An 18,313-nucleotide genomic window follows, 5' to 3' on the forward strand; every position below is an offset into this window, starting at 1 on the left:
TTTTTTTTTTTTTGCATTTTAGAGACATTCAAGATAGATACAACGATGAAATACAGTAAAAACTATGCATGCAATAGAGTGATCATGGTATTTTGTTTCCTTTTACTTTTGTGTAGTTATATTCATATTGATTGACATACATTGTTTAAATAAATGACCAAAAACGAGTCATTTTATTAGGTACATGCACACAACGCGTCATAAGACAATTGCTGTCATTACTCCAAAATAAACACTACTGATTGTAATTGAGGACCATAATGCCATTTATTCGAATTCACTGACAAGAGTACAGAGAGAGATTTGAATGTGCATTCCACAAGTACTACAACCATCCATGCCTGACAAACTAACAGTTTGTTAAATGCAACCAAAATGCTTTTGCTCATGCAGAATTTACAGTGCATTGATTGGGCTTTTTTAACGTGTGCCACACGTTTAGTCTTGTTTTATGACATCACTGAGAAAGAGGCGCATTTATCTCAATTATGCTGAATCACCGACAGCCCTTAAATGTAACTCTGCAATGCAGTTGCACAGCTCATCATGTCATGAACCCGATTTTACAGACCAGAGCCGATGTCATCTGTGTGCAGAAGTTGCTACCGATTGTGAGACAACTCATGAGAGGTAAGCTGGACCCATGATTGAAAGAAGAAAAGTGGAAACGCTACAGATACATGCTGGCATTGCATGATTAAGATCCATCAAACTACTGACATAAAACTGAAGTTTGCCACAAATGACATCATCTTGTTTTAACATGAACCCTGCATTTTAAAACGCAGTAGAAGTGATATAGTCTTTGTAACGCAGTCTCAGAAAAGATTTCCAAAATAACTCATTCAAAGTTTAAGAATTGAGCAGCAACATTCCATGACGAGCCAATAATTCAACTCAATTGTTAAAACGTTTGCAAACAGTAGTTGACTACAACACAATGACATTCTGGTCAAATACTCAACTTCTTAAATATTTAGAGGAGAAAAATAAATAAATACAATTTGTTGGGCTTGACAAACTTGCTTAAACAGATGGTTTTGGTAGCATCAGGCTAGCAGATATTTCACACATTTTGTACTGTACTGTATTGTTCAACTACCGGTACTGTAAATATTCATTCAAGGAATTCCCCAGAACGTATTAGAAATTCTGACATTACAAACATAAAGCTCAGTTTTGATTGACGTCAAAGCGGGATTAATTGTAAAATATGTATTTGGAAGTGTTTCCTGCCATCGCTTTGAGCAGATGTACCTAAATGTGTTTGATGAATGTCCACTCAGAACAGGACAGTTCACTGAAGCCCGTAGTGTTTTTGGTCAACAAGCCTCATACAAGCAACAACAACAAATTAAAGCATGCAGGTCTTTTTTTTTTTTAAAGCTAAAGCAAACATGACAGACACAAACCAAAAACTCACTGACCCATGACAATTTTCTTTTGTTGCTACAGAGTCCCTGATGATGGACGCTCAGTCTTTAGATTAAATTACAAACGAGAATTTAAAGACATAAGAAACACCAACCAAGACATCTGTTTTGTCCGGAAGGCATTTTGCAAGGTAGAGTCAAAATCCTCTTGTTAAAAATGATGCCGATATAAAGTCAAAGAAATGCCCCACAACAGACCACAAAAAACTGAACTCTTTGGAAATAATTTTCCTTTTAAGTATGCCAGTGACAAGATGGCTGATGAAAGTGCTTGTACTCATCTTCAGCAAAAATTTGAAGAGATGGCAGCAAATCGCTTCTGAAGCAAGTCAAAGAAGATGGAAAAAAAAAAGGCCCATGCCATGTAGTCAGTGTGTGTGCTTTCCTCTCCTTGGTTATTGATTCCCTTTGCTTTTTATTTCTGCTCCTCAATCTCCCGTTTGACTTCTGCAACATAATGGTGATCTTTCCCATGAGCCACCTCCATGATGGCCAGTGCCTGCAAACAAGAAAAAGGGACAGTCAGGTGTCGCTTTTCCCTGCTTAAGCGTTCACAACCATAAAACTCTCTGGAGCATGTTTTTTCCAAATGTACCGGTACTCTACATTTATTTATTTAATACAGTATACCACCAGAAGAGAATGTGTTATCATACCTTCTTCAGAGCTTTGACTCCTTGTGTCTTCTTCTCCAGGCCCAAATACAAGCGACCCAGCTTCAGATACATGGATGCCACATTCAGAGAGTAAGCCGGATAGTGCACACTGCAGAGAGCAAGGTTATCAAATTATTGGCCATTTCATTAGGGACACTTGCACACACGGTATCTCCTTTCATGTGTGCTCAGTTTTTGATTCACAGGTGTACTGTACCCATTGTTGTGGCTATAATGTGAATGTGAAGCAATGAACTGTAGGGACAGTCATAACCATACTGGATGTTCTACCTGTATGGCTGTATGATTTTCTCCCCGTAGTTCATGGCTCCGTCCCAGTCCTGCATGTAGAGGCAGACGCCCATGGCTTGATACATCATGTGCAGCATGTAGACATTTGTCTCTGCAAATATGGTGCCCATCTTCTCCTGACTGAGTTCACACATTTCCAGCAGCTCGCTCGGGCGTGCGAGAGAGAGTCAAGGGGTCACGAGTGAAGTTATCGAACTTATTTAGGAATAAAAAGAAAAAAATGGGAGGAATGGAAAAGGATATTCTTATAATGTTTTGCTCTCCTGAATTCCTCGATGACATTCTTGGCGTATCGGACCATGGCTCGGATTTCCTCTGGCTCAGGTGCTCCGGAACTCCGCTTCCGGATTTCCGTCTTCTCTTTATCCTATGATCAAAGAGAGAAACATGACTTGATATCATAGGATCTTTTACTGAATGGGTTGTGAATGAAACAAAAAGTGCTTTGAGCAATTACAAATAAATTCTTCAGTCGTCAGATTATTTGAAATTGTATAAGAACACAATCATTTAACATGCAGCAAATTAAACTTGGGTAGAATTTGATTGCATTATTATTTTTTCTTAGTGATTTATTCTTGTCTTTCTGCATTTTAAAGAACTCACTCATTCAACACAAAGAGGAATGTGGGCCTATCCGATGGTCCACATTTACAGTGACTATGCAAAGTTTACATACCCTTGTTCAAATGCTAAGCTTTTGTAACCCCCCCACCCCCCCAAAAAAAACAGATCAATCAATGCAAAACTCTTTCCAACAATTATTGTGATCTACGACGTGTACAATGCAACTGAAGGAGAAAAAAAAACTTTTTTAGGGGGGAAGTAAACATGAGAGAAAATGTGCTTGCAGAAGTGTACACACCCTATCTGGGGTTATGGCTGGATTCAGAATTACCCAATCACATTAAAATTAATGTAAAATAGGAGTCAGCACACAAGTGTTACTATCGTTTTCAGTGTCTACTAAAAACGATACAATGCAGATGTCATAAAATGCAGATGTTCCAGTAGGCGTTTCCCAATTCTGTCACATTGTCTCAGTTGTTTTGTTTTCCTTCTTCTCTTAAACAGTTTTTTTTTCTTTAGTTGTATCAGGTTATAGGTCATATTAATGGTGGAGAATGTTTAGAAACTATTTTGGTGTAATCTTTTTATTTTCTCAAAAAACTTATCATAATGAACAGGGGTGTGCAGACCTTTTATTTATAATAATAATACATTTTATTTGTAATCGCTTTTCATCCCACTCAAAGACACTTTACAAGAGCATAAAAACACAGGATAAAAATGTGCATTTAAAACAAGCATACATAATTTACAAATGCACATTTAGATGAACAAAAGAAAAATGGGTAAAAGAGATTAAAAGGTATTAAAAGCATAGCGGAACAGGTGAGTTTTTAGGGATGATTTGAAGGATTGGAGGTCAGTACGGTTGCGGATGTGTTGTGGTAGTGTTCCAGAGGGTGGGGGCGGCGACCGAGAAGGCTCGGTCCCCCCAGGTTTTGAACTTGGTCACTGGGATGGCGAGGAGGTTTGTGTTTGAGGAGCGGAGATTGCGGGAAGGAGTGTATTGGTAAAGAAGGTCGGAAAGATAGGAGGGGGCCTGATTGTGAAGGGCTTTATAGGTGAGTAGGAGCAGTTTAAATTGAATACGCTGGGGAACAGGGAGCCAGTGGAGGTTTTTAAGGACGGGGGTGATGTGATCACGAGTGCGGGTGTGGGTGAGTAGGCGCGCAGTGGCATTCTGGATGTACTGTAGTTTATTGAGGAGTTTGGAGGTTGTACCATAGAGAATGCTATTGCAGTAGTCAAGGCGGGAGGTGATGAAGGCATGGATGAGGGTTTGAGCAGCGTTGAAGGAAAGTGATGGGCGGAGACGAGCAATGTTTTTGAGGTGGAAGAAAGCAGTTTTGGTGGTTTGGTTGATGTGTTGATCGAAAGAGAGGTTATTATCAAAAAGGACACTCGTACCTTTGACTTGGTTGTGCACTCTGCACACTGGCATGTGAAGAAGTACGATTCTAATAACCTTTCCTTGCGGTCTTCTGTAGGGTAAAGCAAGTCGATGTAACTGTTAAAGACCTGAGGAAAAGAAACAAACACCTGTGAACCCTAACTGGCCTTGATTCGGAATAGATGTGATCGAGTATGTGTGTGAGTAGACGCTTACCTCTTCTCCAGGGCTGATCTCCTTCACAGCTCTTACTTCTGCCACTGTGCCTTTGTATGTCACAATGACATTTGGACTGCAGCTGTGGTTCATCAGTGCTACGCTGAAAGGAATCAGGTCAGAATGATGAGTGGAGAATGGCCATGGGAACTTGATTTACTACAGAATGTGCCGTCTAATCTGAATAATTCCAAAGACTTTATGGAGAATATTCTATGGACTGACAACACAAAAGTTGAACTTCTTGAAAAATATTTGTCTTGTTACACCTGCCGTTAATGTAACAATGTTTCAGAAAAAGAATATCAAACCAAGAGTCAAATGTGGTGGTGGTAGTGTAATTGCCTGGGGCTGCTTCTATTTCAGGACCTCAATGACATTGCTCTGACTGATGAAACCCGAATTCTGCTTTCTTTACTAGAAAATCCTGTGGGAGAACAGTTGGCCAAATGTTCACAATCTCAAACTGAACTGAATTTGAGTTTTGCATCACAACAATGACGATGATCAAAAACATCACAGTTGGAAAACTGCCAAATAGCTGGAAAAAAAAACAACAAAATGAAGATTATGAAGTGGCCAAGTCAAAGTCCAGATCTGATTCTGATTGAAATGCTGTTGCACAACCTTGAAAGGGCTGTTCATAATCGAACCCTCCGGTGTCGCTGAATTAAAGCAATTGTGCAAGGAAGAGTGGGCCAAAACATTTCCATATAAATGTGAAAGACTACGAAATCAAGAAGGGGGCATCCAATTTTTCACACCTCTATATGATGCCAATGAACATATGCGACAGAACTTCCTGCATCGTATTACTTTTATTTGCATATGTCCTCTTTTCTTATGTTATTTGGTCATTTCAGGGATGGCAATGGCTAGTGATGAAATAAAGCGGAAGGGGGCGTGGCCTGGACGGGGCGACCAATCACAACAAGTAAGACATCATACACGTCCAATCGCGGGGTGTTTACAATCGGAAGATTGAAAGACTGATTGGGAGAGCTCGTGAAAACTCAATAAGGAACCTGACCCCCTCTAAAATTTTCTCAACGGATTTAGACGATTCACAAAAACGATCAATTTAAGAAATAAAACGGCAGATTTCCGCATATCCGCTGAAAATTGCCATCCCATGTGAGCCGGAAAAGACAAATGCCATGTTTGTGGTTCATCTTCGCTTAAAGTATGCTAGTTAAGGACTAGATCAAACAAATACCCCGAAGATGTCTATAAGAATGAAGATCAAATTGGTTGTCCCCAAAATAAAATGCATTAACTCCGGTTAAAGGATGACACTGGTGTACTTACTCTGGAAAAACAGCTGATCCCAAATGTGAGAGCTCCTCATCCTCTATTGTGAAACCGTTGCAATTAACCTGCACAAAAAAAGTAACAGCAACAGTCAAAAGATGGACAACAGCAGCCCTGAGTAAAACTGACAAGTCTTTCAACACATTACTTGAGGCATGTCAGACAAACAAAAATCCACCATCAAGTCTCTCTTCTTTAATTAACACTCATTCAATTTGAAAGGCAACACAGTACAGTGTATTGCATGAGTAAATAAGGCAACAAACTTGTGCAAAGAGCTCAGTGAGTGCCATGTCATCGGGGATGTTGCTGATGTGGTGGGCGTAAAAGTGGTGCAGGGCGGCAATGTCCGTTTGGTTCATTTCATCCTTCTCACTGTCCATTTTGTCGAGATCTGGGAAAAAAACAACAAAGAACAAGACAACGGATGGAATCATTTTTTGGGGTTATTGTCACATCACCAAATGTGTATACATCACGGCCATAACTGAATTGAATGAACTGAATTCACCTCCAACATATAAATATGTTGTTTTTTTTTTTTGGGGGGGGGGGATCACAATCATGATCACAAATAAGACCACGCAAGACAGATGCCGTTTGTGCTCCAAAAACACCCAGTACAATCGCACCATTTGTATTACATGGTGTCGCAGTATACACTGTAAAACGATGCCCTGTGACATTGTTCAGTCTGTGTTTGAAAACATTTGCACTCTAAACACCTTCCTAGGGGAAAAAAAACTCCATCCACTCCTGCAAGCGTATGCTCAACTACCAGTACTTCATCATTGATTACCTCGCTCAAGGGCACAGTTTGAGTAACGTTTTCTGGAGAACATGAAATTACAGCATTAGGAGTCTAGGGATTTAAGTCCCAGTGTGCTGCACATTTTGAGTGAAAGAAAGCGAGAGAAAAAGGACCGGCGGCTACAGCGGAGTCTCAAATAGACACGCTGCTAACACTATTATAACTACCGATATTTAAGTCACACGTGCAATTGGAGGAGGTAATTTGATACTACAGCTGAATGCAAGTAGGTTATGGAGATGTCGACTTTACTAGTTTAATTTAATTAGCTATGCTTTGAACAAAAGTGCTCAAGGTACAAAAACTACCAACCATTTTTATGAAACTTGGCATAGTGATGGTTCATGTGTCAATGTAATTCAGACAAGCACATCCATACTCACGTGCTTCAAACTCTTTGAGCAGAAGTAGTCTTTCTGAAGGAGTGCGGTCTGTTGTGACTTTCTGTAAGCATGACATCAATTCGATAGCAAAAAAGAACATCAACCAGGTTTGTCAGGACAAATCACTTTGCTGTGAGCTCAGCTGCCTGGAACAACAGCTAGAGAGCCACAGTATTGACTGCAGACATGTTGGCTTTCCCTAACACTGGATTGACAACAACGACAGAGAAGCCTTGAAGACGACTCATTCTGCGTGACTAGTAAATATAGAAGATGTTCAGATTTAATGAGAATTTTCCATATCTGAAATCAGTATCATTTGTCCCAAGGTGACCATAAAAACCTTGTTAAAATTGTACCAATATTAGTATCTCATGCTCCCAAAAATGTCCCGATACTAAAAACACTGATAACACTTTACCACCCTGACGTGACGTCGAGGCATGTGGAGTAGTAGCCATTTCGGCCTTGAAAGTAAACATGGATGACAACACTGTTACATGACTAAATTGTCCAAAGTGGCCTGGTGGAGACCACAGCTCGACCTGTTTCATGACGATTCTGGCCACCAGTCTGACCGTCTCTGAGGGACACCAGTTCTCCCCATAGGCACACATGGCGACGCACTCCAGCTTGTGCATGGGCCAATCGCCTCTCTGCGTGCATAGAGAAACACAATAAGCAACCCCACGACAGTGTAATAAAAATATTTGGACAATAAATAATGGGAGTTACCTGGCAGTCAATGTTGCAATAGTAGGCCTGCTTACATTTTCCACATTTAGAAAGGTCTTCTCTTCTGTAATGAATCAAACACATTATTGATGTGAGTATTTTGATCTGTTTGCGTGTGTGTGTGTGTGTGTAAACTGACAGAACCATAGTTTATAGACAGCACAGAACCAACTTGCGTATACTGTATATTTTATTGCATAATGGACACACACTTCTCGTCACAACTTTTCTTTTGCATCGCAACTCTGTAGGGATTGTATTTTTTATATTTCAACTGAACAAAATGAAGCAAATGTACAACACATGCACCCCTGGCCTTCTCTGCTCCACTACTGGGACACATGGGCAGCTATATTTAGCAATAACCTTTCACTGCTCCACAAACCTTCAAGTGGCATGGGCACAACATACATGCGCGTGAGGCAATACAAGAATTTAATAATTAAATGACAATACTGTAGAAATTAATTGAATGTTTCCCGTTTTGCCTTCTTTCGCTAAAGACAACACCTAAAACATTTTTTTTTCCACACGCCACTAGTGAGGACGTTTTTCAGAAAACACGTTCACTTTGTTATTTGGGGGAAAAATGTACAGTGTGTTCCTAAAAAATTGACAGTTTCGTGGCCTAATAACATACCCAATTCTTGCTCAACTAACTCAAATTTTAAACTAAAAAAAAGTTTACAGTTAAAAACTCAACCAATCTGTATGCTTAAAAGTGTAAATAAAGTTGAACGTGCACAGTGAGCTTCCAAAGACTTCTAACAATGGAAACATGTTTGTTTAGGGTACCACATGATGCAGTTGGAAGAAGTGAAATGAGCAAAACAAAACAAGTGTCCATTAAAAAAGTGATTTCGGCCTAATGAATGAGTGGTAGTTTAAGTCGGATTAGTTATCTTGTGAGTAAAATTGAGTTTATCGTACAAACCCCAGGTGCACGTAAGTGAACGTCTCAACATGACTGATAGACAATACATGTGATCAGTTGCGTGAGTAATCGTTCAGCTTTGCGATTTATCATCTGCAGTGATAAATGTTGAGCTAATACACTGCACTTGACTAACCCAGTCAATTGAGCTGGGTGGCCACGCAGGGGTTTGAACGCTAACCCAGCCTAAGCGAAGAAATGGACATGTATCTAACTTTCAAATAAATAATTCATGTTAGATAAATAAATAATGAACAACAATACGAGATGGTTGCTAGCAGAGTGTTACCTGGTGAAACAGTGCTCGCAGTGCGTTCCTCGCTCGCTCTCGGTCAGCACGTACGAGTAAGCTGGGCAGGCGAAGACCAGCTCCCCCACCGCGAAGTGCCTCAATGCCCGCAGTCCTCGGCCCCTGTCCGGGTGAACGAACCGCTCCGACCCCTCTATGCCTTCATTCTTCATGGTTCGCTGTTCTGTTCCACCGGAGGTGCGCTTTGCTACGGACTTTACAGAGATCAGCTTCAGGTTTTTGATGCGATGCTTCTTCTTCTACGGCGCATTACGTACCTCGTTAATGCGTTTACCCTTCCGCCTCCCTGGTGGACAGATGACAATACAACAGGCATAGTGCATACTAATCTCACAATATAACAAAGAAAAAAAACATTACTTCTGTCTCAAAATTTCTTCCTCCTAGTTGTTTTCGTCTCAATTCTATTATGCCGTGTCTAACAATTCAGGAAGTCGGATCAATTTTGCACTCTTAGAAGTCTCTCTCTCTCATACAGGTTTTCGGTGTTTTTCTGTGTCGATATGAGCTTGGAGCTTGGAGCACAGTTTAACTTTTTTCGTGTATTGACATTGTCCTCGACTCTTAACCGTTAGTCAGGTGCAGACTGGCTACAGTTGTATTTGGCTTTTTTCAACCCGTAAATCTGACGCATTCAATCCAATTTCAGCAGCAACACGTCAAATTTTTAATTCCGTGCGCCTGCTCCGCGGGCAACCAGTTCAGGGTATACTGCCCAAAGACAGTTGGGATAGGCTACAGCAGGGGTCTCCAACGTGGTGCCCGCGAGCACCAGGTAGCCCGTGAGGATCACACCAGTAGCCCGCCAGTGCTAGGATTGTGATTTGCTCGTAGAAATTATGATTTAAAAATGCAAACATGGGCAGTATTATAGATTCTATAGCTACCTATTTAGCTATCTAACTAGCTAGCTACAGTATACGTCTAGCTAGCTAATGTTCTAATATTATTAAATTTAATTTGTACAAATGTTATTTCAGACGCGTATCAATTTGGTAGCCCTTCACACAATCAGGACACATGAAGTAGCTCTCACTCTCAAAAAGTTTGGTGACCCCTGGGCTACAGACACCCCCCCCCCCTTCCGCGACCCTTGTGAGGATAAAGCGGATCGGAAAATGGATGGATGAATACATTGATGTTATGAAAGACGAAAAGCACAAGAAAGGTGACAAGTAAAAAAAAAAATCAAACAGGATGGTAATTTCATGATGCCCAGTGAAAACAAAGCAGCAGAAATCAGTGACTCAGTCATGCAAGTCACAATACGATCAGGGACGCACACCAAAATACGTACTCAACTCGGTTCAAAAATGTTTTTATATAAATGCATTTAAGTGAATCATTTGTTCCCTCATTCCAAGTTTGCAGTGTCTATAAAAGAGGGAATGGTGCACAGTTTGACAAAAACAAAACTTGCTAGTAACCTGGGGCTGGGTACACTGTTCATATATGTACATACTGTACACAGATTAGGATGAAGGTATCTCCAAAATATCCACTTTTACATGAGAGACCACAAAGCATCAAGTTCATGTCCTTTAATTTTAGTTATTATCGAGTGTTGAGAATTCAAGCATGGGACACACTTCCTGACCATCGTCATATTTTAAGAACTAAAGGTTGGTCAATTAAAACGGATGCTAATCGAATAATTAGGATGAGCAATAATTAAGCAAATCAAAATGACAATTGAATCAAACTGGATTGTTACACCTACTTTCTCTTTTCCACAGAATTGCATTTAATCCCGCGTCATTTTGAAACTGTGACGCATGCTTTGGATGTTCTTGTTACAAGTATTAAGACATTAATTAGGAAGTTGAGAGGTTTATACCCTGTGGAAAACACATCCTGTCATAACACGTTCTCATTTATCATGCAGAAAGAAGAAAAAACAGGAAGAAACTTTGGCACAGTGTGCTCAAGATGTAAACATTCAATCATCCAATCAATGGTATTGTGTTCTTTTTCAATAAAAGGCATTGAGTTAAATGATTCTGGTTCAAAAAGACTTGCTGACTGTGTTGCCATGGTAACTCAGATATGTACAGTTGGATTCCAACTGGCTGAGCAGAGAACAGTTCATAAAAGCAACAACTATTAATAACGAATCGACCTAAAACTCTTTGGTGGCACATTATAGGTTTTAGTTCACAGGGAGTGAACCGTTTTCTTAACAAGGCCCATTTCAGTCATGCAAAAGTCCTCAGGGAGCCACATTATTTGTATGAGAAAATAATACAAATATATTTGTTTGTGGAACTGCATGGCGGACCGGATTACATCCACCCGTGGGCCGTCCATGGCCCACAGGATGCAGGTTCCCCAAGTGGTTAAGAAAAATGTCATTTTCAACTCTTCCAGTTTCTACTGTGTGGCAATAGAGGGCGCTGTACACCAAACAATCATTTTCTATTCTTCACGAAGGTTTCTATGCAAAACAACAATTATGTGATTTGAAGAAATTTGCACAAGACTGAAAACACGGCAGCATGAAAACTACACTTTCTACTTTTTAAAATTGAATTTCCATCATCTTGTGTGTGGGGTTGCCATGATAATACAATAATGAACAGAGGGAGTGCTTTAAAGTGTTACTTATACTTGATCATACTTTATCTGGTTGTCTAAAATTTATTTCTAAAGATAAAAATGTTGAGATAACATAACAGAAATTAACTTTCTTTTGCATTTGTCCAAGCACTATGCACCTCAAAATTTGAGTTTTAAACCTCGGAATAAACTGACATTTGGGTCCTCTGAGTACGTACAGTCACCATGGCAACAGGGCCCTCCTCACAACCAAGCTGTGCATCTGCCCCGGCACCCACGGGCCGTGGGTGCCGGGGCAGATACCCGTGGGTCACGGGTGCTGGCAGCCCAGCGCAGGAAGCCGATCAAGTGTCAGGATCGGCCCTGTCAGCAGCTGCAGTGTCAACATGGTCACCTCAACTGAAGTTTAAGACAAAGGAAAAGACAGAACAAAATTGGCCCGTGACGGACAACACTTGGTAAGAAAAGGAAAAAAAAACTGAGATGTGGAGAGAATTCTGGAGAAATTTAACCGGTAATCTTTTATGACACACTAGCATTGCTGTCCGAGGACAACGTTGCGAATCCACTTCACTCATTTGGACGTCATGTAGAAATCATGTTCTCCTGCATGCACCGTTAAGTGGCACGCTATCCAACAAACCATTTGTTATTCAATGAGTACTGTACTCCATCACCATCACCACCGCAAATGTCCTTCACAATAGACCACACCTCCTCGTTTCACTTAGTACCGGAGTCGCAAAATGAGATTGCTCGTTTTAATGAAGCAAGCATAATACTTTGAAAGACTGACATTCAGTATTTTCTGGAGAAGTAAATCGGATGTGGCAAAGTCAGGAGGGCGAATTAAAAATTAAAGAGGGAGTTTAGAATTAAAAAACACTTTATCATTCTTGTTTTAACACAACCTGTAAATACAGAAATCGTGAGCACTAATCATGACCGTCCTTAAGAAAAAAAAAGGTAAAGTGGCGGCTCAGACTACTGTCGAGCCATAATTACTCTTGAAGCAAATGGCATCTTTGACAATACACGATTTCAATGTAAAATCTAAATACATTGATGGAAAATCGTGGAAAATTGTTTCACATTGCTACAAGCTGAAGGAAAAACAAATGGCCATCATGTTCGGAAACGCTCTTTACAAATCTACGCTAACATTTGAAAAACAACATACAGTACATTGTGGTGCATTTGCCTTTGGTGCTTCAGTTGTTGGCGGTTCGTTAATTAAACGCTTTGCGATGTCATCGGACAGCAATAAAACTGTATGGACCATAATTGTTTGACAAAACTATTAATTATTTTAAATGACACTGCATCGGATCTGTCATAACTTCACCAAAAACAGTTTGTCCCATGTTAAGTCACTGTACAGCTACAAACATGCACGAATTTGAACACGATCCACGTAAGAATATAACCTGTGCTCCTTTCACTTAACATCTATGCAGCTGCGGATGTGGTTGAGTTCCCCCTGAGGGATACAATAAATCAATTGGACAAACATCTTACCAAGTGTGGCGCTTCAGGTCAGACCTACCATAGAGAAACTAATAGGAGTTGGGGGTTGATAATAAAAGCTCCACTATTTATTCCCGTTACCTCTAGAGAGAAACTGCCGTAACAGTAAACAACACAAATTCAGTCTGATGTGCTGAGCAACATAAAATCACAATGCAAACAGAAATTGTATAAAACGGAGGCGCTCCTGAGGGAGTAGCCAAAGAGCAGCAAGAGTAAAGAAAAGACATCAGTCCCCTAGAGTTCATTGTCCTTACAGTTTTTTTTCCCAATTTGCCTAAGAGAGGAAGAGTAAACAAAAAATTAGCTTCTAAGAGCTTCGTGCTGTGTTGTTGCTTTAAAGACAAAAAGAAGGATGCTAAAGTGCAGCAGCCAGTGCTACAGCCTGAGGAGAGAGCAGAACTCCCCGACTCCATGTTCTCCAAGAATTCCTTAGGAGCTTCGCTGTGTATTGTGAGGAAAAGTTCCTCCTCAACTTTTGTTGGAAAGGGGGGGACTGTAGGGCTGAAGATTAGTAGAAAATATATTTTTTTATCCACCTCATCGCTGCTGATCCTGTAAACCGATGCGATTCAACATAAGGACAAAAAGAAGAAAAAAAACTTTTTCCTCCAATTGTGGCGAGGTTTGGAAAACCTTGTTTTTGTTTTTTAAAAAAAAAGCTCCTAGAAGCCTCCACAAATTAACAGTAATTAAAACATCAAAAAGAAAATCATCACAAAATAAAAACACAGAAGAGTTCATTTCCACCAGCACTGAAGAAAACAACCGACTTGGAGAATTCATGTTATTCTGCCTCTTGAACCATCAATGAGAAAAACACTGAGGTATGTAGTAGTTGGATGGAAAGCCTTCATCGCTTTCATCCCCCTCATCATCATCATCAGCGTCACCGGCACTGGTCCTCCCACAAAATATAGTCAGTTTCCTGTTTAAGGTCTACAAGGCTCTCAGCCAGTCTGTATGTTGAAGGAGGGAGTGGTGGTGTAGAAATGATCTCAGACCCGCCCTGGGAGGAGCAAGATGGACTCATTCATCCATCATGTTTGTCTTTCCCCTCCAGTCGACATCTTCTACAAGTTCTTAAAGTCAGTTGGTGTGTCATGCTCTTAGCAGAGGATGATGATGTCTAGTGGCAGTGTTTGTCCCCCTAGGACTGTAAATTCAGGGTAAACTTCCACTGCTGGCTCAGGTTGGGGCTGCACAGCTCCACAGTGAGCCCACCCATGCGGGCACTGCGGCTGTCAAGACACAAGTTACTGCCCATGTGGCGAAGCTTCGAGTTGGACTCAATCTGCTCCCATTTCTGCTCATAAAACAAGGCAGAGACGGCACACCATTAGCAGTTTGTAAGGTGGACATTTGACAATATGTTATGGGGGAGCTGGGGGCAGTGTGTTCCATAACCGGGGACCAGCAATTTTACTGGCTCTGCTCATTGTTTAGGACCTGGACCCTGAGACCTGAAGGAAACCGCGGCTGCCCCCATATCATTCATACCTTGGTTCCGTTCAATCTTGTTAATTGATGCTGATTTGGAACACTCCATCTTATTCTATTCTAGGTTACCAGAATCCATCATCACAATGATGCAAAAGATTTCATTTCCTCAAAATCAATTACAAAAAATGAACTACTCACAATGTATAACGGGTATTTGCGTTTTGGGTGAATTTTCAGGATGAGCATAAAATGAACGCTAAACTTTAAAGGTGAATTTAATTTGACCTTCAGTCACCTTTTTACATTCTTTGTTTCGGGACGTTTTACATAACTTACTGTTCTCTCACAGCAAGATGAATGCCAAAATTTACAACGGGTGTTTAATTCATCCATGGACCAATACATTTCCGCACTACTATGCCTTTGTGTAACTCTTCCAGTCTCACTTGCCTGCTGATGATACGTCACACCATAAGCTCAATTGCCAGTTACTGTTTGAAGCCTTGCAATGGCAAGGGACTGTTGTTCAACATAATTCTTAAGCATCACTTCATGAGACATCATGCCCATCGGTCGAGGTTTTTGCTCCTTTTTGTCATGTTTCGTAATATTTGGGTGTCAGTATACCTGTCTGCTGTCATTGTCGCGACAGCCCTGCAGTTTGATGAGGGAGCCGGCCATTCTGTCCACCACTGTCAGACACAAGTCCATGTGCTTGACTGACTTGTCCTTAGTTAGAGCCCATTCCTTGAGCAAAAGAAAAAAAAAGGTACAATAATACAATGGTCAAATAATCTACAGTAAAGAACATGATAATATAATTTCACTCATATTCAATAATATGAGAAAATGACACGTTCTCGCCATATTCAAAGTCGGCGCTGTCATTGCCAACTTTCATTATGAATTACAGGCATTCAAAACAAAGAATAATACTGTCGGACTAAAGTTGAGTATTACATTATATTATTGGACTTTCTATGCTCACGGGCAACCTTCACAATCTAATAACATCCACCTCAAGATAATACACCTTTGTCAGAGAGTTGTGGTATTAATTTAACAATATGTTCGAAAAGTCGAGAGAAAGAATAGTCTGAATCGTCCCCAACTCATGAAGCCGCAGGCTACCAAATGAAATGTAAAAGGCAATAAGCTATGAATAAAAACGTAATAAATAGGTTACTAGTGTGTAAAATGGTGCATATTTAAAGTTCTTGAATTTTACCGTAAATGGATAATGAATGGGTGGAGTAGATGTGTGGGAGCTGTTTAATTGGAGCAGTAGCCTCATATTACAGTAGCTGACGTTTGCACTAGTGTAGCATCACCCTGCATGATGATACTGAGGGCGGGTGTGTGTAACCATGCAGTTCTATACCAATGCAATTTCCAATCAAAATCATAAACATCATACAGAATTCATGATTTAATCAATTTCAGACAGTGTCAATTAAAATTGGGATTTATTATCAGTATGGTAGATTTTGTACACTGCACAGTGGTGGCTTGAGATAAGCTAAATTCATTTTGTGACCACGCTCATAACTCGACATACTTGTACCTCCAATCATCTTTCCCCATTGAAATGCACAAAAATGCAAATACACCATTTTAGCCTCCCTTCCTCAAAAAAAAGACAAATGTTTGCAATGCGTTCTTCAATTACAAAAATAGCTACAATAATGTTCTTTTTTTGGGGGGTTTACATTAAAAAAACATATGCTAATGGTACAACTAAACAAATTGCAAAGAATACATTTTTGCTGCATTTTTTGCTTAGATTTAATGGACATTGTGTTGCTCCTTTTGTTGTGAACATGCCTTGGCCATCCAGAGGCAGTATAATACAGACAACGGATGTAGGTGGGTTAATTCAGATTTACTCGAAACATAACTGCCTCCTTCTAAGCGCCAGTGCAACCATTCGACCGCCAGGTGAGTGTAAGTTTAGACATGCTGACCTGCGTGTGTTGCCGTAGTAACGCTACCTGGTTTCCGCCAGCGTTGTGGCACTCGTAAACGCCCACCACGCCGTCAGCAAAATGTCCGAGCGTGTCGAGGCAGTTCCCTCCCTGCTGCAAGGCTCCGAAGGCGATGTCCTGGTGGTCCGGGACACTAATCACACATGCAGAAACTTTTACATTTTCTTTAAATATTTATGCACAAATCAATGATTAAGCACAAGCAAAAATGATGAAGTGATACTGTGGGCAAACATTGCACAGTTATTAAATGCAAACCGTTTTGGATGCCGTAAGACACATTTATGCATATAAAATGAAATACAGTCATCATCTTACCGCAGCTCAGGGTAGACATTCTCCAGGTACCATTTAAAGGGCTTACAGGCTAAACGCTTCTTCATATCCAAACGACTCTGGATGCTGAGGGAGACAACCAGGGACAGAGAGGATGAGAGGCTTGTCACTCACGGTGAAAACTGATTCAATTATAGAAATGATGAGAAGGACTAGAGAGGCCCACGGCATGACTGCAGCAGAGGAAACAAGCAAAAAGGGGGAGATATGACAACAATGTTCCAAAAACGTCATCAAATATTTCATCTATCTAGAGTCTCTCCGGAGGGCTTTTGCAGTGTAAATAAGCAAAAATCACAGCCCAGAAATGCAATTAAAAGAAGTGACCAAAAATGATTACGATTCGCAATGAGCACAGGGAGACTGAAAACAAAAGATTTTAACAAAAGTGTCACAAAAGCATTAAGTTTATGTGAATGGTTACGGACTAGGACCTTAATCAGATCAAATTGAGATACGGCATTTTTATTTTTTCATTAAAATGTAACAACAACAAATAGAAGTGTGTTTTTAGAACTAATATTTGACGTTACTTAGACGAATCAAATTTAAACTCGGACTTAGAATTTGACAGAAACATAAATAGAAATATATGTCTATACATTATTTCGAAAATTACAGACGCAAATATGTGTCACAATGTACATCATGAACACTGCGTTTCAGTTCTGAGCTTGGCGGTAAACCCTAATTAATGCAATTTACAAGCTGAGGCTGAAGGGGGCGCCATTATTTTTGCAAGTTTTTTTGTCTCCAATTGTGGCCATGTGACACCCTTGTGATGCCTTTGTGCAGCCACACACACTGAAGTGACATTTCACCAGTGCCTGCATCAACGAGCAAGATGACAAAGACGGCAATGCTGTGAAATTACAGTAACCGTACACCCAATTGTTCATATATCCATCTCTCCTTTTCATTAGGCTTTGAAATAAATTTAGCACACAAACATCATCAATAGATGTCATGGCTCAAAATGGTTTCCATGTTCAAAAGAAGTAGGAAGAAGTACAAAAACGTATCTAGTCCTACCCGTTGTCTATATATTTCTCCGATCAAATTATTACAATAGTAGGTTATTTATATACAGATAGGATCTGAAAGTAAAAACAAAAACAAACGAAATATGCTCCTCAACACAAGTGTCAGCGTGGCTTGTGAACTATTTCAAATATACAGGCTATATATCCGAAAACAAAAAGATTAGCCCTTACTTCCCATACGGCACATTTCTTGCAGAGGGAACGGCGGCGTAGTAGAAGTTTTTGAACTCGTCCATCCATACTTCAGCAGCTCTTCTGGTGTTCCTGAAATGGCGAGAAACAACGGAAGAGAGACAAGATGAAAAATTGTGCCTGTGATTAAATTATAGTTTTTGTGTATCTTAACAGCTATCCAAGGGCAG

General features: G+C 40.3%; 2 protein-coding genes across 4 annotated transcripts in view; both read right to left on the bottom strand.

Moving 5' to 3' along the window:
* Positions 1 to 242: 242 nt before the first annotated feature.
* On the bottom strand, positions 243 to 9,328 carry smyd2a (SET and MYND domain containing 2a). Its single transcript, XM_052064255.1, has 12 exons — positions 9,041 to 9,328; positions 7,818 to 7,881; positions 7,628 to 7,738; positions 7,083 to 7,143; positions 6,155 to 6,282; positions 5,886 to 5,953; positions 4,578 to 4,680; positions 4,379 to 4,489; positions 2,645 to 2,768; positions 2,381 to 2,555; positions 2,090 to 2,198; positions 243 to 1,932 (listed from the first exon to the last, which is right to left on the bottom strand). Exons 1-12 carry the CDS (start codon positions 9,211 to 9,213, stop codon positions 1,849 to 1,851), a joined length of 1,311 nt encoding a protein of 436 aa, XP_051920215.1. The 5' UTR covers positions 9,214 to 9,328; the 3' UTR covers positions 243 to 1,848.
* Positions 9,329 to 13,190: 3,862 nt separating this feature from the next.
* galnt2 (UDP-N-acetyl-alpha-D-galactosamine:polypeptide N-acetylgalactosaminyltransferase 2) overlaps positions 13,191 to 18,313 on the bottom strand; it is a 44,316-nt gene continuing 39,193 nt past the window's right edge. For 2 of the 3 annotated variants that reach the window (XM_052064256.1, XM_052064258.1), the window contains 5 exons: positions 18,123 to 18,215; positions 16,891 to 16,974; positions 16,552 to 16,705; positions 15,215 to 15,334; positions 13,191 to 14,450 (listed from right to left, as the gene is read on the bottom strand). In XM_052064256.1, coding sequence (XP_051920216.1) covers positions 14,295 to 14,450; positions 15,215 to 15,334; positions 16,552 to 16,705; positions 16,891 to 16,974; positions 18,123 to 18,215 — 607 coding nt within the window. In that variant the 3' untranslated portion in view covers positions 13,191 to 14,294. The remainder of the gene's footprint in view (positions 14,451 to 15,214; positions 15,335 to 16,551; positions 16,706 to 16,890; positions 16,975 to 18,122; positions 18,216 to 18,313) is intronic. The other variant, XM_052064257.1, reaches the window with a different exon arrangement.

The sequence above is a fragment of the Hippocampus zosterae genome, chromosome 4 (genome assembly GCF_025434085.1).
Source record: "Hippocampus zosterae strain Florida chromosome 4, ASM2543408v3, whole genome shotgun sequence".
NCBI classification, from domain to species: domain Eukaryota; kingdom Metazoa; phylum Chordata; class Actinopteri; order Syngnathiformes; family Syngnathidae; genus Hippocampus; species Hippocampus zosterae.